Source organism: Puma concolor, chromosome C2, assembly GCF_028749965.1.
Source record: "Puma concolor isolate L17-30 chromosome C2, mPumCon1.1.hap2, whole genome shotgun sequence".
NCBI classification, from domain to species: Eukaryota; Metazoa; Chordata; class Mammalia; order Carnivora; family Felidae; genus Puma; species Puma concolor.
In genome coordinates, this window is record NC_141675.1 from 111313257 (window position 1) to 111337575 (window position 24319).

The 24319-nt window shown below is 37.9% G+C and overlaps 1 protein-coding gene across 39 annotated transcripts in view; it reads left to right on the plus strand.

The window, feature by feature from the left end:
- Positions 1-2710: 2710 nt before the first annotated feature.
- The window catches only part of ABI3BP (ABI family member 3 binding protein), a 267443-nt gene continuing 245834 nt past the window's right edge, over positions 2711-24319 (plus strand). For 30 of the 39 annotated variants that reach the window (XM_086675570.1, XM_086675580.1, XM_086675571.1 and 27 more), the window contains exon 1: positions 2712-2887. In XM_086675570.1, coding sequence (XP_086531696.1) covers positions 2809-2887 — 79 coding nt within the window. In that variant the 5' untranslated portion in view covers positions 2712-2808. Of the gene's footprint in view, positions 2888-24319 lie in introns of all 39 variants that reach the window. The other 9 variants (XM_086675602.1, XM_086675610.1, XM_086675603.1 and 6 more) reach the window with 3 other exon arrangements.

Here is a 24319-nt window from a genome sequence, read left to right on the forward strand (position 1 = left end):
GATTACATGACCACATCCCTGAAGTTTTATCTCATATAGCAAGGTATTTAGAGTTCTTCTGGAGTATTTGTGTACCTCCTCTTTGGGTTAGAACTCTGACATGACTGAAAACTTTTTGTTCTTTGCGAAGGTGAATTACCTCCTTTGACATGGTCTGTTTCTTTAGGATGTTCCTCCTCTCTGGTCTGAGGAGACCTCTAATACTTTAACGACTTCACTGAACGCTCATTGTCTTACTAGCTAAGGTAATGCAGCCATCTTTTTTCTGACAAAATAATTGGAGATTGTCCTTTCTTTAATTAGCCCCCAGTCAGTTCCAGACTGCAAATACCGTTTGCTAATGTCGATCAGACTTAGCCTGCGGGCCAAGCAGAGGTTGATTCTTGAATTCCATTACCTAACCCTGGGACCATCCCCTCACACTGTTGGAAGAACCAGCCTTCTTTTCAATATTTCTGCTGTGTTTTTTCCCCCTCTCAGAAAACCTGTCGTTTCCTGCTAGCACAGTGGCCTCACTGGCTTAACTTGATGGCACTGGCATATAGAAGCCAAGACAGCAGTGCCAGCTGGATGAATGTCCAAATTTGAGTTCGAGAGAGCTGCCTATTCAAGTAAAAAATTAGAGATGAAAAAGACCTGTTAAATAACCCAATCCCTTCCGTAGCCAGTGCCAGAGCATTCCTATGGTGAGAGCTTAGACCTGGCTGGCTCCAAATGACTTTAACAATGTGCCTTCTCACGCTTTTTTTGGAAGATGGGGCTGTCTCTTCAATTTTTCTTTTGGTAGCTTTTTTTGACTAGAATTCTATTTGACTAGCATTATTCCACTTCCCACTTAGTGTTTTGGTTCAGCTACAGCAAACCCATGAAATGAGCTATTTTCAAGGAGTCAATATAAATGTATGGCTGACATTTCAAGTGCTTTATTAACTCTGTCATTCCAACAATGTGTGTATATTTGGGGCAGGAGATGTAGAGGGGATAGAGGACATACATGGGCTTTAGTGGTAGACAAGTACAATTAGAACCATAGTCCTTCTTAATTGGAGGATTTATTATGGTCACTATTGTTGTTTTCCATGGCTTTCCTTTATTAAATGTTTTCTGTGTGCCAGGTGCTATGGTTAGTCCTGTCCAAACATCCTGCTAGCAAATTTATGAAATTGGTACTATCATTTCTAGTTTAGAATTTAAAGTTTAACAATTAAGAGTGGGTGGGTGGCTCAGTAGATTGAGCATCTGACTCTTTATTTCAGCTTGGGTCACGATCCCAGGGTCATGGGATCAAGTCTGTGTCAGGCTGTGTGCTGAGTGTGGAACCACTTGAGATTTTCTCTCTCTCTCTCTCTCTCTCTCTCTCCCTCTGCCCCTCTCCCCTGCTCTCTCTCTCTCAAAAAAATTAAATTAAATTAAAATAAAAACAAACAAACAAAAGACTGGAAATTCTAGAGTTAAATTGCCACATTAAAATGCCAGCTCTAGGGGCGCCTGGGTGGCTTGGTCGGTTAAGCGGCCGACTTCGGCTCAGGTCATGATCTCACGGTCCGTGAGTTCGAGCCCCGCGTCGGGCTCTGTGCTGACAGCTCAGAGCCTGGAGCCTGTTTCAGATTCTGTGTCTCCCTCTCTCTCTGCCCCTCCCCTGTTCGTGCTCTGTCTCTCTCTGTCTCAAAAATAAACGTTAAAAAAAATTAATAAAATGCCAGCTCTAATGTAGACAAGCACTATGACCTCAGGCCTTTCTCTTAGTCTCTCGACGCCCTGTTTCTCCATCTGGAAAATGGGGGATGATAATGTCTGCTTGCTAGGTTATTTTGAGGTATAAATGTCTTAATATATGTGAATTGATCGGGTCAATGACTCTCAAGGAGCAAGCCCTTGAATTTATGCAATGTTGATGAGATATAGATGGAGAAATTTGCTCAAAGGCACATAGATCCAAATTTAGACTGCAGTCAGTTCTGTTCCAGAGCCTACCCAAATGATTAACCATTAGAATACACAGGCTCGGTCAGGAGACTAAGCCTTAGTTTTTCTCACTGGTAAATGGGAATAACAGTGTTTCTCCTGTATAACCATTGTGATGGTTAAAATGCAATGATATAGGTAAGGACACTAATCTAGAGTGTGGCCCAGAGCTGGGGATCGATTAGTAATGTGATTTCTCCATTTCTGCATCCATATCTCTAGAATATATGCATGTGTATGTTTCTGTGTGTATATACATTTATATGTACATATGTGTTATGTATAATGAATTGCTATGTAATCACTGACTTACTCTTAATATTTTCTCATAATATTGGAACTTCAGGATGGTTCAAAGTGTACTTTTATGAGTTTACTCCCCTTTAAAAGAAGAATTGGATTGTTTTACCAGATAATTAAAAACAGTTTCCTTCCTAATAAGGTTTTTCTTTTGTTCCAGTGGTTTTGGGCATGCCTTCTCTGGATTTTTAAAAGTAGTTCATCAAATGGTTAAGAATTGCCTAAATACTATTTCTCTCACAAATACAGACTGACCAAAATTTCAAGTTTTTCTCTCACAGAGAGGAGAGACAGTTACAACCTAACAGAGAGAAATGTGATGCTATGTTTTTGCTGTTGTGCCTTCTTTTTTTTTTTTTTTTTTTTTGGTGTGTGTGGGAAAGGGTGTGATGTCATTTTGTCTCCACCCCCTGTGAGTAAGCCCACAGCACAGCTAAGTGCGGCCGCCCGCCTCTGTCACTGGGAGACAGTCCGCTTAAATGCAGCTTCAGGGCTGCAGGACACCCACCAGCATTACTCCCCGTGCGAGGTGGCAAATGCAACATGCTCTCCAGCTTGGGGTGTCTACTTCTCTGTGGAAGTATTGCACTAGCCCTGGGAAATGCACAGAAATTGCCAAAAGGCAAGTAGCTCTGATGTTTTGTGTTTTAAAAATAATTTTTAAGAGATACTAGTTTTTAAATGTCGATATTAAATGTGATCTACTTTGCCAGGTCGGGGGTAATACAGTTATTCTGTGGAGTCAGAGTTCATATGCATGAAGGAGTTGCTTAAACTTTTACTTCTTTTCCCCTCTGTTATTTGTTTTTCAACTGGATCTCTTGAATGCAAAAAATGAAGACCAACTTCTTATTAGGTTTAACAGACGTTCACAGTAGCTTGAATGCTATGGATTCAAACTACGGTGTTTGTATATTGAATCATATGTGGATGGGTTTTCTAGTCTGTTAAAAAGAGTTGTTTGGTGTTTTCATTCCCCTTCCCAGAGACTAAATGAGTTCTGGCTTTAGGTTTAAAAGAAGCTAATTCTGAAACTTTGAATGGTGTAAACCTCACACGTACTTGCTTGCTAATCTGGGGTTTGAGGGACTCCAGGCAGGTCACACCAAAGTAGGGTCATGTGCTAATTTGTAGACACTTCTCTCCAGGGGAGTTTGGAAGAGGGTTTGATCTGCTGGATGGGACACTCCCCCTTTTCCTGGCTAAATTGCTCTCATTTTAGTGTTGGTCTTTTGTTTATAAATGCCATCAAAAGAAAATGGAAATTTCTAAATTTAGACCCTAAAAACAATCTTTTGAGCCCATCAGCACCAAAAGAAGAGCTTGCCTCTCTCCTATCTTTGAACGTAGACGTTGCATGTACTTTTTTTGTTCCTTTGCAGAGGCGCTTTCTCAGCCAACTCTAGGTCAGGGAAGGCTTTTTATGGCTGCAGACTGTTGTAGTCAGCAGGACTATGAAAAACAGGCTGGAACTTACTATACGGTTATGACGGAAAATATTGGGGGTAATGTCTTGTCCAAAACCTAGGGTCAGAGAGAGAGGGTGTTAGTGTCAGAATGTCCAAAAGATCCTTCCCAGGTCCTCCCTCTGGGTAGTGTGTTCCCAAATCATCCTGTCCCAAGTGAAAACTGTTCTCTCTTCAGTGTGGTAAGTGAAACTTGAATCCAGAATGTGAAGGCTGAAGGGTTGGGCCGTTGATATTTCACAGGGTGATGTAAAAAGCAATAAAAAAGGCTAAGTAAACCTTCTTAACTCTGAACAGATAGATAATTATGCAAAACTAAAAAAATAAAAATAAAAACACATACTGTTAGATCTTTTGCTTCTATCAAGAATGTTGTTCCTTGATCATTGTAAAAACATTTAAGTACATCAATCTTGAGGCAGAAGTATTTAGAATGAATTGTTCTTCCTGCTGAAATATTTAACAAGGACACATCATTTGAGAGAAGTCTGGGGTTTTCTCAGGCTCAATACCTACAGATGGTTTTATTTTATCTCCTATTCATTGTGTAGGGATGATAGCCATAATTTTGTTACTGCAGACTTCGGCAAATTCCAAATGCTTTAATTATCATGTTGCAATCACTGGATACAAATCTCTTGACACAGTTTTCCTTTATTTGTTATAGTTAAAAAAAAAAAAAAAAAAAAAAAAAAAAAAAGAAATGTTCCCTAAAAGGCCACAAGACTTTTGTCTCTTCCTTGCACTTTAATCTGAAGAATTTTTATCCAGGTTTCCTTTGTAATTTTAAGAAATATCTGTAGTGTTGGTAATTGTTGAGAAATTGTTAAAAGTAATTTTCTTACAAAATAACTGGCACGTCTCCTTGTTTCTTTGCTTATCATAAAAGCCACTGAGGAACTTTCGGTTAGGTGAAGTCACTTTTCTCAAACTGTGTTCAGAAATAGGTGTATTGTCCTCAAAAGGGGGGTTGGGCAGGCATCTGCTCTCCACCAATAACTTAAGGAGCCTTCCTGCTTTGTCTTCTTTTGGGGAGTCACAACAGATGTGAGCATTTCACCCATTCTGAAAATTACTCGGTAAAGGAACCTGCCCAACATCTTTAACCCATTGTTTCTCAAACTCATTTGACTAAAAAAGAGTCCATTTTTCTAGTGAAATAGCTATGATATCTTGATAGGGGCTTGTCTCACACAGGATACATTTGGGGAAATGCTGAGCTAAACAAGAACAAGGTGGGGATAAAAAGGTTTTCTTTTCTTCCTTCCTACTTTAGAGCTAGTTATATGTCATTTGTGATTTAAGAAGAGGATAGAGTTTTGAAGCTAGAGAGGACATTAATGGTTAATTGAGTGGTTCCCAGACCTTTAAATTGATGGGCCAGTAAAAATACATATATATTTTTAACATCAAGGTTCCATTATAGAAGACATACTTGAGGATTTCCAAGAGGAACCAAAATCCCCAGTGTTCATAAAAGCAACCATTTTAACAGATTTATAAAATAAATGAAATTTATACAAATAAGTGTGTTGTTTTTATTTTTCTCTTTTCACCATAAACTAAAGAAAATTTCATCAAAGGTCAATATTTGGGAGCCACTGCCCTAGCTTAATTATTTACTTTACAAATGAAAACACTCAAAGGTGGGAGGGTTTGTGACTTTCCCCCATCCATAACAGGACCAGGACTGGATCCTGGACTTCTGACTTGAAAGGCATGTTCTACCCTGTTTCCTGCCTGGTAAGCAGGCTTCTCTGCTCCAAACCTTAGGAGTTACATTGTGCAGTGTGTGTGAATGCTACCCTTCACTTGAATAAATTTTTTTCCTGTAAATATCATAACCATTATCTTAATATTCACGTTTTCCCAAGAACGTATCCTCTGTACATACACATACACACACACACATTATATACATATATATATATATCTTTCTATATATAAGTGATATATATATGTGTGTGTATATATGTATATTTATGTATATATATATCTATATATACATATCTATATATAGATATTTTGTAAGATATAGATATGTATATACATATCTATATATAGATATGTATATATAGATATATATAGATATGTATAGTTGGGAATTTATAGGAAAAAGAAATTATTTTTAAAATAAGATACATTTGTTCCTTGTCTTATACCTATTTGCATACTTAGTATGCATACAAGTATGTAACCACATACTTGGTTACAGAAAATAAGATATTGGAAGAGTCCTTCTTATTTTTCAAAAGCTTAAAGTTAAAGACTATTATTAATGGATCTCTTCTCTCTACAACTTAATGAGTATGTGTTTTGGCAAATCGTTTGCCTTTGCTAAGCCCGGTTTTGTCATCTGTAAAAGGGGAATAATGGTAACTATCTCATAGTGTTTTAGGATTAAATGAGACGAGATATCATGTTAAATGGTCATAGAAAAGTGGATCAATATTTTAAAAAATAGGTATACCATAATTTGTGATCTTGTGCCCAAACTGTCAGACAAATTCTTGGAGGGCAGTAAATTTAGGTGGCATGTTTTTGGCAGAAAGGTGGGGCAAGAGAGTTAAGTGTTGCTCTACAGACAATGAGAGAAAACCTCTCCTGTGCTCTAGGCTGACCATGGCCAACCCCAATGGATGTTTGATTGTCAAGGTCAAACATTGCTGTTCTTTATGGAAAGCTGCACCTTTGCCTTAGGATCAGCTTTCTCTGGGGATTGGTAAGGCCTTACAGAGCTTCCTGGAGAGATCCCTTGAGCTTGTTTTTCAGGAAGAGAATTAAACTGTAACATACAGACCCTGAGAAGAATCACCACATTATTTGACACCTCTGAAAGCCCCTGTGCTCCAGCTACCTCTTGGAATCTTTATTCTTGGCACCACAGACCTTTTCTTCCCCTGCTGCATACCAGGCTAGGATAAAAACCACAGACAACAATATGTTGTGAAGGGAGCCAATGAAAGCTTATAATGGGAGCTCTCTGCAGAAACTCCTGTGTATGGAAGATTGTAATCTGCCAGGAGGCAAAGCCTACTATTTCTAGAAAACTCTATCAGTCCTGAGGCACGTGTGAGGAAAATCACAGAGGAACATCCAAGATACTAGTGTAATCAGATAGCCTGAAGGCATAAGGCTCTTGGGTGCGACTCTTGACATGTAGCAGAGGGAAGAGGCAGCTGGCTCTTTGCCTCAGGTTCTTACCTGACATAGTAGATAGAAATCACTGATTCCAAGGGCATAAAACAGGGGCAGATGGTAAAAATAACAATAACTGTCACAGTTATTAATAACTTATAGGTAACATTTTTTGAGCTTATATTGCCTGTGGTAATTTAAGGCTAAATATTTTTAATGTGGAAAATCTCAATTCTCAAAGCTCCCCTATATAGCAGGTATTTTACTATTCCTATTTTACAGAGCATAAAATTGTGCCCAGAGCATTTAAGCGATTTGCCCAAAGTCACACAGACAGAAAGTGGCAAAAGAATATATATATCCTTAATTTCCATGTAATATCAGTTCCCTGCTTTATGTGAAGATATACTAATCTATTTAAGTAACAAATTATATTCCATGTGTATGCAGAGCACTGAGGCTAGGAACACACAGCATGGCACTTGTCTTTAAGGAGCTGACCAGGTAACAGAGGAGACCGGGATATAAAGGGATAATTACAATAGAGTGAGATTATCCTCCACTTTAGGTAAAGCACATGGAGCTTTGAGAACAGCCAGAGGACCCACCCCAGCCAGAAGGGATCAATAATTAGGAGAGGATAAAGTACTTAAGTAGAGGCCTGGAAGACAAATACAAGTTGGTGCAAGGAAGAGGATGGCTGGGAGTTGAGGGGCCTTGGCAACAGAGGAAGCTGCATGGCCAGACCCTAGGAAACCCCCAGGTGCCAGTGCTCAGCTGGTGTTAAAGTACTCAGAGAAGAAGCCGGAACTGGGAAGTCCACATAGGATGCAACTGTGTCTTCCTTGTCTCTATTTGTCCAAGACTCATTGACTCCCCAAGATTGATTACAAAGAGGAAATAGAAGCTTGTCTTTGGAGTGGAGGACTCCTATGTTTTGCTCTGTAAACTTTTCCAGACATTCACCTGGGGTCTGGCTCTCACTTTCCCTGGATACCTCCCAATCTTACTTTGACAAAATTTCATGTGTCACTCCAATGACCCAGTCCATTTCTCTAAAAGGTGATTAATATTTGCAAGGGCCTGGAGAAGATCTCTTCCATCGTAGGGCAGGGAAGTTGGGGGGATATTAATGGGGAGTGCAAAAGAAACCTACTGGGTAGGATTCTGCTTTTAATAAGTTGATCTATATTTATGTACTGGTGTCACTGTATAAGAGTATATTGGAAAAATATGGCTCCTCTGCTAAAAGGAAACAAAAAAGTTTGAAAACTATGGGAGAATTATTTTAGTATCTTTGTCAGCTCCAAAGTTTCTTGGCAGTTTTATTGATTTGTTTGTGTTTATTGAACATCTATTAGGTAAAAATGAGATCCAATCCTTGTTATGAAATAACCCTATATTAGGAATTGATTAAATATAATTTTTTGGTGCTAAGACTATCATGTATAAAACCTAAGGTTTAAAAATTAAGTTCTCCTGTGTTAACTATATATTTGCTACTTTTTTTCAGTTTTATAGACTACTATATCAGACTATGAGATATGGAATGGTAAGGAATTTCAGCCTCTCTCTTTCACAGGGAAACAATTGAGAATAAGAAACTTTATCTACACTGTCTCATAGAAAAGACAGCTAAAATGTTTTTGTCGGTTAAATGTGAGTTGGCAGAAGGTTTCTTTAAGACAAAAGCGAGGTATCTAATAAAGAGAGGATCATTCAGGGGATGAGACCCACTGTTATATCTGGGTCACTATCTTCAGAAAGATTTTCCTTTTGCTTGTTTCTTGCTTGCCATTGTAAAAGTAGGTATAAGAGAGAATGTTGTACGTAATATATGAACTTATAAAAGTGATCTAAGAATAAATGTAAAATTAAAAAATAGAATAATCTAAAGTGACAGATATTATAATAGTAAAATAAAAATGTAAAAATAAATAGTATCAGCTAAAGAAGGAACATGTTATAAATAGAATATGGTTTCACTACATACATTCTGTTAAAATGACATTTAAAAAATATGAAAACAATTAACCATATTACTGCATAGCAGGCATGATGTTTAATGCTGTGTTTAGCATAAATTATCTCATTTTATCCTCACACCTATGAAGATATGTTATTATTTTTCATATTTCACAGATGAGGAACTAAGCCTGAAGACTTTGCTAGTTAACTATTTAAAATATTTTTTTATGTTTATTTATTTTGAGAGAGAGACACAGTGCTGGAACTCATGAACTGTGAGATCATGACCTGAGTGAACTTTGGACGCTCAACTGACTGAGCCACCCAGGCACCCCTAGTTTTTTCGTTAACTATTGATGTACAACAAATGGCCACAAAATCATCAGCTTAAAACAACACATATTTATTATTTCAAAATTGCTGTGGGTTACAAGACTGAGTCTGTCTTATTTGGGGCCTCTCTTCACTGTCTTTCACAGGTTGCAACAGAGAGTTGGGCAGGGATAGGGTCTCATCTGAAGGCTTGACTGGGGAAAGGTCCACTTCCAAGTTTTTGTGGTTGTTGGTAGAATTCAGTTCCTTGAGGAATGCTGGCAATTGACCAGAGGTCACCTCAATTCTTTGCCACATGAGCATTTCTGTTATGTCTCCTTGCTTCATCAAAGTGTCCAAACCCAGATTAATTTGCAGGAAAGATAAAAATTTTAATTTTATGCAGCCTAATCATGGAAGTGAAAGCCTATGACCTTTTTCACATTCTATTGGTTAGAAACAACTCACAGGCCCTGTCACATAAGGTGATTATACAAGGGAGTTAATATCAGGAGATAGGGGTATTGGGAGTTATCTTAGAGCCTACCCACTACAAAATGGTCAATGGCTACTAGAATCATACAGCTAGTAAATGATATATTGGAACTATGAATATAGCAGATCTAACTCCAGAGAATATACTGGTTTGAGTATTAACACCAATCTACTTTCCATAGAATTCAGCCTTTAGTGGAAGGTCCCCATTAGGCAAACTGCCAATTTGTCTCCCTCCATGGTTAGGGTCAATTCTAGGAAATTCCTGAGAATTGAGATAAACATGTTAAGAGTGCAAAGACTTAAGGTATATATTTAGGGCACAATTTTATGTGTGCAAGAATCCAGTCAATGCCTAGATTCCTTTGCTGATTTCCTCTGTGGCACATCAAATGTGGTCAATCCCATGTAGAGGGATATGGAAAGTAAACTCTCCCCAAATAGAAACCCTGATTTTCATTTTAAGACTTAGATGTCACCATCTCTCACCCAAAAAGAGAAAACATAAGACAGAGCAAAAATTTTCTTTAACAAAATGTACAAATATTAAGAAACTAACCCCTATTGAGTTGATGACACAGTTCCCATAAAACGTGCTTCTGAAACATCAGTGAATGGAGGAGTTGTTATAAAGTTGAGTTAAGTTTGTGTTTGGAGGAAGAAAGTGTATTTGTGTTGGTGCATGTGATGGAGACAACTGGATGAACAAAAGGAGCTTTTTCTGATCCTTTTTGCTGTTAATAAAACAATTCTTCCATATGTTCTAGGAATCAAAACACACAATTTAGGTTGTACATAGGATATATTCTTAACATGGTATCCAGAACCTCATAGAATGTTTAATACTAGAATACCCTGTGTGGCTTTTTTCTCTATCCCACAGTCTCTTCTTGTGTTGGGATTGTCCTAAAGGCCTAAGAGGTCCATGGTAAGAAGGGTAAACCTCCTGGTCTCAGTATACTTTACTGAAGTCCTGTGGACAGGAAGGCTGAATCAGGGCTTACTCTGCTTGCTGCTCATGTTAGTTTGGGTCTCTACCAAGAACCTTTCACAGTGAGAATTTTAGAGTGTGTTGTAAGTTTCCCTGATCTAACAAAATCCTGACTTGTATTCCTAGTGATTTTGATAGAAATTTAGGAGCCTTAAAGCTAGCCTGAAGTTTTTAGGCTCTTTTGGTGTAGCAAGCTATGAAGTCAGCTAATGTTCCTCCCTGAGGAATCTTGAAAAGGAAGTAGAAGATGTGATACCTTCATAGAAGGCTCATTATTGTTCTCTAGTCACAGAGTGTACTACTAAAGTCTATGCATTAGAAAACCAGATCAACTCAACCTACTCCAAGCACCTGCTAGTCAGGTTAGAAGTTAATTTTGCATAAAGTTGAGGTCCAGTTCAAGCTTCATGGATGATATAACAATTCAATGTTTTCTTTTAAAGTAAGTTTAGCTCTGAGTACAAATAATATTACATCTATTCTGATAGCTGTAACCCTCACTGCCCATTAGAGTAACTAGAGAGTTTTAAAAAGTATCAGTACTATTCTGCTTCCCTACTCAGTTATAATTTGATTGGTCTGGGGTGGGAGAGTTTTAAAATTTTCTCAGGTGGTTCCAGTATGATCAGAGTTGAGAAATACTGATTTACAGTTTTGAAAATTTGTATGTGTAAGTGCTTGATAAATCTTTCTAGATGTATGCAGAGTAAAATTTAAAAGTTGGAAACAAACTATTTTGCTATTTAAGTTTTAAAATCAATTCAAAGATGATTTTTTTTCTGCTTTGTTCTAGAATTTTAAAGCCTTATTTGGAAAATTTTTGAGGCTCCCTTATCAGACTACATAGAATAAGGAAATGTTTAAAATTGAGATTAACATTTGCTTTTGGTGTTAGAACATAAGTGCTAATTCTACTTTCACAAAATATCAGAAGCTAGATCTGAGAAACTATGGCTGATTGTGTTTTTCAGGACTGAACTTAAATTTATTTATTCTGTCATTTAATTATAATTAAAAAAAAGCAATAGTAGGATTATAAAGATGAGTAGGACATTTCCTGCCTTCAAGGAATTTGAGAAAGTTGTATTTAAAACTATTTGGCCACAGAAATGTAATTTTCTTTTAGATGAAACTGTTGGTGTCTTAATTCTTTATCCTTAGTTAACATACAAAATTTTTAGGAGTTAAGCTATTCCACTGTGTTGCCATGCACTAGCTTTAAGTGATACACATAAAGAAGAAAAAGATAAATTAATGTAATATATTAAGATAAACAAAGTACCCTATAATCCCAGCTAATGCAAAATATAGGAGTTAAGCAAATGTTCAGTGAATTTCCCTATTCAGAAGGTCCAAGTTATATAAATCACCTTTGGACATGGTTCCTTTAATTGTGCACATTTACCACATACATTCCAGCTTACCATCTTTCTGTTTTATGTTAAGGATAATTTGTGAGCCCATAGGATGGCTTATAATCTGAAACATCTTTAAAATGTAATCACTGAATTTCCAATAAAAGGAAAGGTCTCTCCTCTTTGAGTGGAGAATAAACCCTTGGTAACAAAGCTTGGGATACTTTGCTTCTGACAAGATGCCCAAACGGAGTTTCAGATTTCCTTTTTCCTTAAATGCCATTCGTTGATTTTTTTCCATTCTGTTAACTGATAAGAAAACATTCTGGTTCTCCAAGGGCCCTGCTGAGAGTCCACTGTGCGCACGTGTGTGTGGGCGTGCAAGACCTAACAGGCCTTCCTTTTCTGAGAGCAGCAGAAGGAGGAGTTTGGGGCAGCTGCCAAAGTCATGCTGGCAGAGAACTCTGGAATTCAGCCCTGTTACAGATATGCCAGCAGGGGATACATGACAGAGGCTGCTTCTCCTTTCACTTTCCCAGATGGAGTTAAATCCTCTCCAGCTAGTACGTGTAGGACAAGGGATCAGATGATTGGAAGAAGAACCCCTCCTTCCCTCTGCTGGCTCAGCCTCTTCAAACACCCCAGTGATGCTATTGTCACAGAATAATTACCTAATTACTCATGTTTTTCCCAGAATTGGAGGGAAAATGGCACTGGCCATGTTCTTCCTTTGAGGTTTAGTCTGTAGTTTCATCGTGCATTGAAATGGTCAATATTGGAAAATAGCAATGGGGGCCAGTGGGCAAAGTGCAGGAGTGAATGTGAGTCTGAGCAAGTGACCTGACCTCACTGAAATCAGATCTGCTTCCCTGAAAAAAGGGAATCATAAAAATAACAGTTCTCTTTTTAGCTTCCACTAATAAATAATAGTAGGGTGACTTTAACGGATTTTTTTATTAGTAACTTTCTTAAACTAAATAAGAGGGTATGTAAAGACCAGATGCATTTTTGAAAATTCTCTACCTGCCATGGCAGCTAGAGGTCTAGAAGATCTCCTAGATGCTCTAGTCTCCTGGACCCTTCCTGAAAATATGCTGAGCTACAAGAGTGCTCCATTGCTGGAAATCAGTTTCCTGAGCCTGGGCTTGTAGTGGGTTGGCCTCACAGTGACACAGAGACTGAGTAGAAGAACCACAGCACTGTGGATTTTTAAGCATAAATCTTCCCATCAGCATCCTGCTTCTGTTCCTTCTCTGCAGGAGGTTGGAAGGTCGTGCTCAGAGCAGATTTAAGTTATTGTGAAAGATTTGGGAGCACAAGTTGTGGTCCTTGGTCAATTGTATCTCTACATACCCTTGGGATTCAGTTCTATGTGACTTGAACTCCCCCTGGATGTCTGCTACTGACTGTCTAGCCAACTCTCAGGTACTGTGTTGGTCTGATCAGCCACCTGCTGAGACTTTTTTTCTTGCCCTCTCTTTTTGTTCCTGATATTCCTTTCCTTTTATCCTCCTTCTCTCCCCTCTTTTCCTCCTACTTCCCTCCTTTCCTCTTTCTCCCTTCTGTCAACACCAGAGGAGTCCTCAGAACATTCTACTGGCTTCCACCCTCAGTCTCTTCTGCAGGCCACTTTGGCCCCTCATTTTCACCTCACAACTGACTCCTTATCTGTTCAGATACATCAGGAATCACCCCTTTGGAAAAAAATGCACACTTCATAATTTTTTCAAGTCAGCAGTGGGTATTTCTATGTCATGCTAAATGTTCCACTTGACTGAAAATATCATGGTTTCCCACTTAGTTATCTTAAAATCAGCAAGTTTGCAAGAAACACAAATTTACATTCATCTGATAAGCTCTGTCCATATCAGATTGAACAAAATATAACTGTATATTAACACCACAGTTCATTGTTAAATGGTTTTGAACATGGCATAAGTTATTACATCCCTTGAATTATGGCAACAACATAAGCCTGATAAAAGCCAGATAGCACAGTGGTATTTTGTAAGGTCATTTTTCTATTTATTCTGAATTTTTGTTCCATTGTAGTTGCTGGAGTTTGATATTTTGAAGAACTTGCACAAAACTTTGCTGTTTTTCAGGGGCTCATTGAGTTGGATCTTAAGTTCAAATGCCATGTTTCTCTCCATTTCATTGGTAACCAATGTTCCCACGAAACTGAGTTCCTGGGTTAAGTGTCCCCTATGAAATGTGATCCTTGAATTGGCCACTGGATCACAGTAGCAGGCATTTAATACCATTAATACAATTTCAATGTGCCAGTCTCCCTCTTTGATCTCTGTTTCTCTGGCTCCCCCTTTGCTTTGCTATACTCAACAGATGACTTTCAAATTTTTCTCTCACTCTTTACAGCCTCCTCTTTTTCACTTTCATGTCTTTTTCAAGTTTTTAACCTTGAGCTTGGAAGACATCCACCATCTCTGCCATGGAAACTTTATATGTTCTACTGGATTTTAGACTTTTTCAACGATGACCTACAGTAATAATGACTAGTGAAAAAAATATGTATGTAAAATTAGGTTTCCAGATTCAAGGGTGTGTGCTTACACACGTGTGCCATGCTGCATTATTGTGCTGGTTCTCCTTGAGCTACAAATTGAAAACCAATAAATATGAAATAGATGAAAGGCCTAGAAATGGGTTAAACTTGGCATGATGCACCACTGATTTTTGATTGATCAACATACTGGTATTACTCTGGTGTAGCATTTTGCTCTTATGTGGAACAATCTAGTTAAAAAGTCTTTACAGTCTTTCACTGGAACAAGTGATTATTTTTATTACCTTGTTTTGGAAATAGTAACTCAAAGTTTAAATGTTGATATTACAACTCAATCACTAGAAACACTAATTAAAAATATTCTTGAATCACTTAAAGAGGTAACAATCCTTCATAGTCCTGGTTAGTCAAAATTCCTTCTCCATATACTCTTGGCAAGAAATCTCACTTTCACAATATTTCATCAACATGTCAATGCTTTTTCAAATACTTTCAGGTGCCTTTCTCAGCTCTTTACAAAGAAGGCAATTTAGTTTTATAATCCCCTAAACTTGTCAGCTGAATTGCATTATATAACACTTGTTCTTAATCGGCCATTCATTCCAAGCATCTGTTTTCACTTATGTCAGAAAATTAAGACAACAAGTATTGACTGTACTGTTTTCCAAAGTCGTCATAACCCATGCTCACATGTCATCTGAAAGGTTCTTGTGGTGTCCCAGAAATGTCCATTTCAAACACTCCTTTTCATAGCCAGAGGTTCATAGGCCACAAAGGGACCACAGACATTAACACTAAACAAACTTCCTGAAAATTATATTATTAAATAATTTAAAAGACATTAAAGGATAAGCATTAGCACAGTCAAGATCTTTTTAGGGATATTTCTTTCTAGGCTCTTTCTTATTTTGTGGGAGTGTTTGTTTCTTCCTTTTTTCTTTTTTTTTAAGGGGAGGAACATGTACCTCCATTAATCTGTATTAAAACTAGTCTCTCTCCCACCTATCCTTCCTCCTTTGAGGACTTGCATCCTACATCCATCCACAGGCCCTGGTTGTAGAAGATGGAAATAGAAAAAGAAACGTGTGAATTTTGTTTTATTGAGACATAACTGGTCAGCAAACCTGGAGATAATAAATCTCAGATTATATTGAGGAGCAAGGAATCCTTAAGTGCAGTGGTGTTCAAGGTCGAGTGAGCATCAGAATCATCTAGAGGGCCTATTAAAACTCAAAGTGCTGGATGTCATCCCCTGAGCTCCTGACTCAGTGGATCAGAAACTCAGAGACCAAGTGGCCCAGAAAATCTGCATTTCTCACAAGTTTCCAGGTGCTGCTGGTGCTGCTGGCCCTGGGACCACATTTTTGCAAACCACTGACTTAGTGAATCTGTTAGTGTGTATGGACTACCTTCCCCAATGCCACCCTTCATGCCCCCTACCCCTTACTAAACTCATACCAGATTCTGATTTAGTAGGTCTGCTTTTAGCAACTATCACTGCTGATTCTGCTGAGATTAACTGTGTAGAGAGAAATAATACTCATCTTTTTATATAAACAGCACCAAGCTCTGAGACACTAATTTGAAGAAATTGGTTAAGAGGAACTTAGCTAGCTTACTACAGTTCTATAAACTTGAAGAACCTGTGGTTTGCATTGTTCAGTATATGATACATGTCTGCAAAAAATTATAGTTTGGGATAGTAAGGGCTCTAGTTCTTGTGATGAACTTCTGTCTGCTTTTATACCTAGAAACCACCTTTTCCCATACCTGGCTGGAGTTCTGAGCAGCATTCACTATTAATGTAACCTTGTTTGGTAGTGAGTAATGTTTAAAACCAGGGCTGGACAGTTTTTGGTGACATTATGACATATTAGTGAGAGTCATTCTCTTGTGTATATGTACATTAAAGTTAATGCTTAATATTAGCCTGAAGCATCTGTTAAGTGTAACCCAAACTTAAGAAATCCCACCATAAAGTATGAACAGTTTACCAGGTCAATCAAGAATAATACAGTTGTGAAACTAAAGATGAATTTGACACTTCACATAAAAGTGCTTTGTTATTTTGACTTACATAGATGGTTAGCCAGCCCTTATTATTGAACATTAGCTGTGGCATTTATATTTGGCAGCTAGCTAAAAAACACTGTGTATGTAGCTTTCAGGTTTGAGTTTCTTTTCTTAGCTCTGGGAGTCCATAAAACTCTTGAAGTTGTATGTAAAGTAGTGTACTTATGGGTATATACATTTTGGAGGGTATTGATCCTTGGACATTGAGATCCTCAAAGAAGTCTAAAAGCCAGTGAAAGTTAAGAACTATATGTCTAGACAGATGCCTTTTACTGAGTTAGAATTAGGATGTATCAAATGAGTGGCTGGAAGGATTACTACTATGTGCATAGAATATAAAGAAAGGGCTCTGAGATGGTCCATGAAAAATCTCAAACTTCACAACTAAGATAGGAACACAGTTTATTTTATGCAATTGGTTTTGTTGTGGTGCAAAAAAATTAAATATGGACATATAGTATTCAAATAACCCTCAATGATCCTCACCACTTCACCTCACCATGAATCCCCACCTCCTGGTATGCATGTCTTTGTAGAGTCCCCTCACATACTGAATCATGGCTGGCCTGTGTTCCATCAGCACAGAGAAAAAGTGAAGTAAAGATGTGTGACTTCTGAGGCTAGGTAATAAAAGACATTGCAGTTCACACCTTGTTCTTTCTTAGGGATCACTCAGTCTGGAGAAGTCTTGTGGAGAGGTCCACGCGGTAAGGAACTGAGACTTCCTCCTCATAGCCAGCACTAATTTGCTAGCCATATGAATGTACCATCTTGGAATGCATCCTCCAGCCCCAGTCAAACCTTCAGATGATTAAAACTCTGGTCAATATCTTGACTGCATCTCATGAGAGATTCTGAATTATAACTACCTAGCCAACCTGTTTCCAAGTTCCTTCTTGATCCATAGCAACTGTGTGGATAATAAATGCTTATTGCTTAAGCCTCTAGGCTTTGGATTAATTTATTATACAACAATAGGTAATTAACTTAGGGAGTGACTTTTTATTGTAATTTAAAGGATGATTTAAGTGGAATAAAAATAGAATGAAAAATACAGATAATTTTATTTATAGGCACATAACTTTGGAAATGTAGTTTTGCCTATAGGCAAAAGATAACTGGAAATAAATTCTGGAGGATAATTTTGGATCCATTACAAAACAACTGGGCATAAATGCTGACCAAAGAATGATTGGAAACAATATGTGAACGAATATCCTTCTAAAGTAATCATAGAAAATGTTTGTTAGTTTAGAGCAGTTTAAAGATCTGGTCTTTTGAGGCCTTAATAGATGGACTTGGCTTTCATTCTGGAGGCCATTTCAGGACTGGCCTAAGGCCAAGGGTGAGTCTGTATTGGTCCTGCTGTCATTTAGGAGAGTCGACCTGTGCCCAAGACAGCTTAAAGAGAAGCAAATTAAGATCCACCCTGTAGCTGACCTACATCCCTGAATTCCCCTGAGGAACAAATGGGCTTCCTGGGACAAACTTGGATAGGGCCAAGGTCTTATCTCCTTGGCCTTTGGTCTTAGCTTTGACCTCATGCTAAAGTATATGTCATAGCATTCTTCATGTAATTATAACTCCAGGGTAAGCATTTGTGAAATTTCTTATCTCTTATAGAAAAAACATTTATCAGCACCCAGTGCTATAATAGGAGGAATAAGGATATAAAGAAGAATAATGGTTACTGTTCCTGTGGAGTTTATACCCTAGCAAAAGAAATAGATGAACTAAACACGATACTACAATGTGACAAATGCTCAAGCTATATCTGACTTATAGTATGCTTCATTAATGACTGTGCCTAGTGCTTAAGCTGAACTCATTTACTTCCTTCAAAAATACCATTGTTTATAAAATGATTACAAAGAAGAATCACAGACACTTATCATCAGTTGCTAAGACCTTATTAACAAAGCATGTAACAAAACATAAAACTGGGTAAGCAATTTCTATCCAGTTGGCCTGTTCCTTGGCTAGTCAATATCTGTGTCTCTTGGATGATATAGGTCACAAGGGATAAGGAGTCTTCCTGCTTAGCCCCTCTTCCCAAACCAAATTCCAGTCTAGATCCCAAGTTTTTTTCACCAATATGTATCATCATTCAAAGAATTACAAGGCTCCCTGTGGCCTCTTGTTTTCATGCAGGTTCAAGGCTCCATGGACTTGACCTTCCCAGAGTGTCTTATCCTAGTTGCCAAGGAAGAGCTGTTTTAGCAGCTCATTTCCTACCACTCCTTCATCCATTGTCAATGAAGGAAACTATTAAGCAAAACATTCAGGCTTTTAAAGTGGACTCTACTCATGAGGGATGCTATGGCAAAGAAAAAAAGTCAGGGAAAGCCAAAACATTGGGACAAATCTGAAACCATCATCCAAACAGGCAACATGCCACTAGAAGAGTCACAACTGTGACTAGAGATCAGCTGTTTTAGAATCCTTTTCCCACTCCATCCTGGGAAGTGAAGGACTCCTTCATCCTCACTGGCTCTTCTCCTCCAAGGCAGCAGTGGTACTCACTCCTAAGTGACTTTTCTCCTTGGACTCATTCATTAAAAGTGGGAGTATATTGCTTTTAGGTTCCATTTTGTTATCTTGCTTCAGTGTTTTATTGCAATATAACAAAACAGGGAAGCAACTTTCAGTGATTAAATATTTTTATCTACATTCAAATGTAAAAGTTTTGACTTTCTTAGCATCTTTCTCTTTTTTCTAAAATAACATGATTATAACTATATTCTTTAAGAAATTTCCTGCACTGTTATTAATATATCTAATTATTAAATAATCTTCAGATCAACATATTAAAAGTAACTAAGTTCTTATCAAACAGGAGAAATAGTTTACATAGACTGCAAACAACTCACCTGTTGTATCTTAGAGAGAGAATCTCAAACACCATCATGGGCAGGTCTGATTTTTCAGGGTACCTTTCTCTTGGAATACCTTTTGTTCCATCCTGCACCCTGAATCTAAATGTGACTCATTTTAATGTTACTTTAGCTAATTAGAAAATATTCATCTGTGGTTATAGCTTAATCTAGAGGATAGATGGGGCATCTGGGTGGTTCAGTCAGTTGGGCATCCAACTCTTGATTTTGGCTCAGATCATGATCTCACGGTGGTGGGATTGAGCCCTGTGTTGGACTCTGCACTGAACATGGAGCTTGCTTAGGATTCTTTCTCCCTCTCCCTCTTCCCCTCTCCGCTGCTTGCATGCTCTCTCTCTGTAATAAGAAAAAAATCTAGGGGCGCCTGAGTGGCTCAGTTGGTTGAGTGTCCAACTTCAGTTCAGGTCATGATCTCACGGTTTTCAAGTTTGAGCCCCACGACCAGCTCTGTGCTGGCAGCTTTGAGCCTGGAGCTTGCTTCAGATTCTGTGTCTCCCTCTCTTTCTGCCCCTCCCCCATTCATACTCTGTCTCTCTCTCTCTCAAAAAAAAAAAAAATAAAACGTTAAAATTTTTTTTTAAAAAATCTGGAGTGTAGGCAACTTTCATCTTTCCTTCAAAATTTAAACACTATGAAAAATGTCTCTATTTTCTCTTTGTCTACCCTTGTTTCATCCAACCTGATAAATGTTTTTATTTTGTCAATTTCAGTGAAGATATATAGCATTTTCATCACCCCAGAAAATTCCATCATGCTCCTTTGTAGTCAATTTCTTCCCCCTACTCCTAGCCTCTTATAAAACACTGATCTGATTTCTGTCTATAGTTTTGCCCTTTTCAGAATGTCCTATAAGAGAAGCATATATTATGTAGGCTTTTTGTCTGGATTTTTTCACCTAGCATAGTGCTTTTGTGATACATCCATGTTGTTGCAGGTATTAGTAGTTCCTTTTATTGGTTGAGAGGATTCCACTATATGGCTGCATCACTATTTTTTTTTAAGTTTATTTATGTATTTTGAGAGAGAGAGAGAGAGAGAAAGCATTCAAGGGGGGGGAGGAGCAGAGACAGGGAGTGACAGAATCCTAAGCAGGCTCCATGCTGTCAGCACAGAGCCCAATGTGGGGCTCGAACTCATGCACTGTGAGATCATGACCTGAGCCAAGATCAAGAGTCAGAGGCTTAGTCAACTGAGCCACCCAGGTGCTCCTGTACCGCTGTTTGTTTACTCACCAACTGATGGACTTCTGGGTTGTTTCTAGTTTGGGGCAATTATGAATAAAACTGCTATAAAAACTTGCTTACAGGTCTTTGTGTGAACATATACTTTTATTTCTCTTGGTTAAATACGTAAGGGTAGAATTTCTTTGTCATATATTCCGTAGATGTTTAGCTTTATTAGAAATGCCAAACCGTTTTCAAAGTAGCTATAGCACTTTTTATAGCAAACCATGATGATTTCAGTTGTTTCATATCCTTCCCATAACTTGGTGTTGCCATTTTTTTTTGTTTTTTTCTTCTTAAATTTTAGCTGCTCTAATAGGAATGAGTCAGATAAGTTTTGAATTATACCTCTACCCCTTAGAGATTTGTTCATACTTGTTAGGTATCTTTCTTTAAACAGATAGGAGATCAATTTTCTTAGAAACCACAATCTTTTCTAAAAGATAATAGGTAAATAAATTTGCTGAACCCACAGATTTCTTATTAGATAAGGTAAGATATGGGAATTGGCTACATTTGCCTGGCCAAGAGGGAACATTCAGTGAAGTTTGATCTTATCTCCTTCCCTCCCCATATCTTCTATTCATAAATCATCATAACTCAAACATTAAAATTACACCACCTGGGTTGAACTGTCATGTAGTTTTTCCCACTTTCTGCTTTAAGACTCAATTTCAGCTGTTTTTCAAATTTAAAAGACACACTTCGAAAGAGAGTCCTCTGGAAAGGAGAATGCTGAGTAAACCTGGGCATCCCATGCAATGTGGAAAAGAAAGCCTTCTCTTTATCCACAACCAAGGTGTGATTGGAGAAAGAGGGTATTAGGCAGAAAAATAATCCCCTGGACATGGAAACAAAACACCTCAATTATAGTCTTTACCCTGCTCTAACTGGATGGGTGACATTAAAGGAAATAACTTAGTCTCCCTGGATCTTATTTTTCTCACCATAAGCCATGGAACACAATACAGTGGTTCTCATTGCTCAGAGTAGCCATGTTCTATAAAGTTGTTGCAAACACCTTGTTAGCAAATATTGAACTATTACTTATAGGGGAAATACAGGGTTAGGTTTCTGTTGAGTCTCTGATCACATTTTTGTTAACCAATCAATATATAACCTTCTTTTTCATATGTTTCTACTTAAAAACAACTTATTTAATATATGTTGTTGATTCATTAACATTGAACTCAAGTCAGCAGCACCACCGATCATGCCTGAACAGAACTTCTCTATTTTACTCTGTGAGGCACAACACAGCCTTCTTACACATACGACCCCGCCACATTGCTTCACTACACTTGGAGGCCATTTTAAACAGTGAAACCACCATCAAAAAGCACAAAAAAGGCACTAAACAGACTGCGCAAAGGATGTTTCTTTATAGTCTGAGAGCTGAAATAAGGAGGCAGAGTGTTGCCCTGTTCAAACTCAGCTGGAAATATGCACATCAGGTAGCTCAAATTTTTTTGACTCTCTATGCATGTCCACGAAAGACCACAAAAATGCTGCAAGTATTGATTTTGGGGTTACAAATAAATTTTAGTGAGTAGGGAAAAATCACAGAGTCTGCTAATAAAGATTGATTGACTCTATTCTCTGATTCTGTTCCATAGGGTGGATCACGTATATGTTTAAGTGAAAGGACGTGGTAGTGCTGTTCATTATGGTTGAGCATGAGTGTTTTCTCCAGCCAGGGCCTAAGAAATCTAGCGTTTATTAGGAAAGAAAGAAAATCTTAATACTTAAGTATTTCACTGGGCCTCAAGCACCATAAACATGTTATGAAACCATAGAGCCTAGTAGAACTTAAAAATATGCATTAACATATGAAGATAACATCATGTTGAAGAGCCTTGACTGGCAAAAATAATTACTCCATTGTTTGATTTCTTTAAGGTGGGTGAAGACTTGTTGGAACCTGATTGCTTTTGTGCACATTTGCAGCTGCCTTGTAGGATCCCTTTTAAACTAAGTGGTCATCAATCATTTGTCTTCTTGGTCCAGAGGGTAGTTTTCACAACTCAAATGTGCTTTATAAATACTTGCAGTGACCAGTTTTTTTGTTTGTTTGTTTGTGGATTCCTTTCGGGACAGATAGATTTTTTTTCACATCAAAATTTGATTTTACTTACTTTAATTTCTATGGTGTAAGTTTCATTTTCTAAAATATAATACAGATGTTTTAATGGCAATGCTAGCTTTGTTATATCAAGGAAACTCTAAAAACATGGATGCATTAAGCTATTGAGGTGAAATTACCAGATTGCAGAAATGTTTTTGTGGAAATCTGGTGCTTGAGGGGATGAATTCCATTCCCAGTTGCCCTCCTTTCTACCCCTTTTTTGGAAGGCACGCCCTTCTCAGCCCACATTTCTATGATTCCTTTGCTGACAAAGTGCTAGTTGATTTGACTGGCAAGAACCCTCACACCTCTTTTCTGTTTTAATTTCCACTTAAAAAATCTATTTTTAAAGACCTTATTCTTGATCCATTCATTAAAAAAAAGCTTGTGGTTTTGTTGGGACAAAGAAAAACACCTTGATAAGCAGATGAATGAAATTCAATTTCCATCAACATCTGTTAAACTTCTACCATTTATCAAGCTCTGTACTTGTCAGTTATTTCCATTTTTGTTGTGTGATACAATCCAGTGTAAGGCAGTTTTGATACTGGGGGGAAAATTCAGAACGTGTGGTAAGCATCAACATGCCTTTGGGGCCCACCCACATTCTTGGTGTTCTCTCTGGAGGTCAATACCTAAAGACTTCTACTACCCCACTCCAGACTTGCCTTCTCTTTGCAATGCTTTCAGCTCCAGACTTTCCCATCTGTCAAAATTTCTCTAGTCACTGCCCCATTCCTGCTAGCCTACTTTTTGAAAATAATCTTATATTCTCATTAATAATAAGATATTGATGGTCGGCAGCAGCTAAATGTCTTATTTCTGTGAAATATTTGCCTTTTATCTAAAGATGCTTCTGTGAATAAAGCTTCAATGCTTCTCTAATAAAGCTTCTTTAATGAGAAGATTTCCACCAACTTGGATTTCAAGGGAAGAATTTTTTAAAGCTTAGGAGCCCTCCTTTTGTCTCTCAAATCATGTCAGATAAGTGGCAACCTATTCTGTTTACATGTTCAACGAGTCCTGGAAAAGGCACCAAGTAATAATGTTCACTGTAGAAAGTCCTGACTGTAATACAGTGTTTGTAGGGAACTTTGCAGGCATATTGGGAGAAAGCTATATATTTAACGCACAAAATTGTATCAGCAACCACCAAAATTTCTTGAAGCACTTATAGTTATTAAGAAAGAAGCTTTAAGCTCTCCTTGCTTGATGATCTCCTTGGAGTAATTCACTTTTAATTAGGATTCAAAAGAAAAACTCTTGGCATGGAGCAGTGACATGAACACCCATGATGGGCCATCTCTCAGTTATTTTGTTTGGGTACCAAGATGGAGAATTACTTACTTACTAACAGGAGGGGCTTCACAGCTCTCCAAGTCTCCCTTGCCCACTTGTATTGTCACCTCCCCCACTTGCTGTGGAGGGGGAGAACAATGCTGCAAGTACAGAAGAAAGCTTTCAGCACAAATAGCTGAAAGACACTGCTC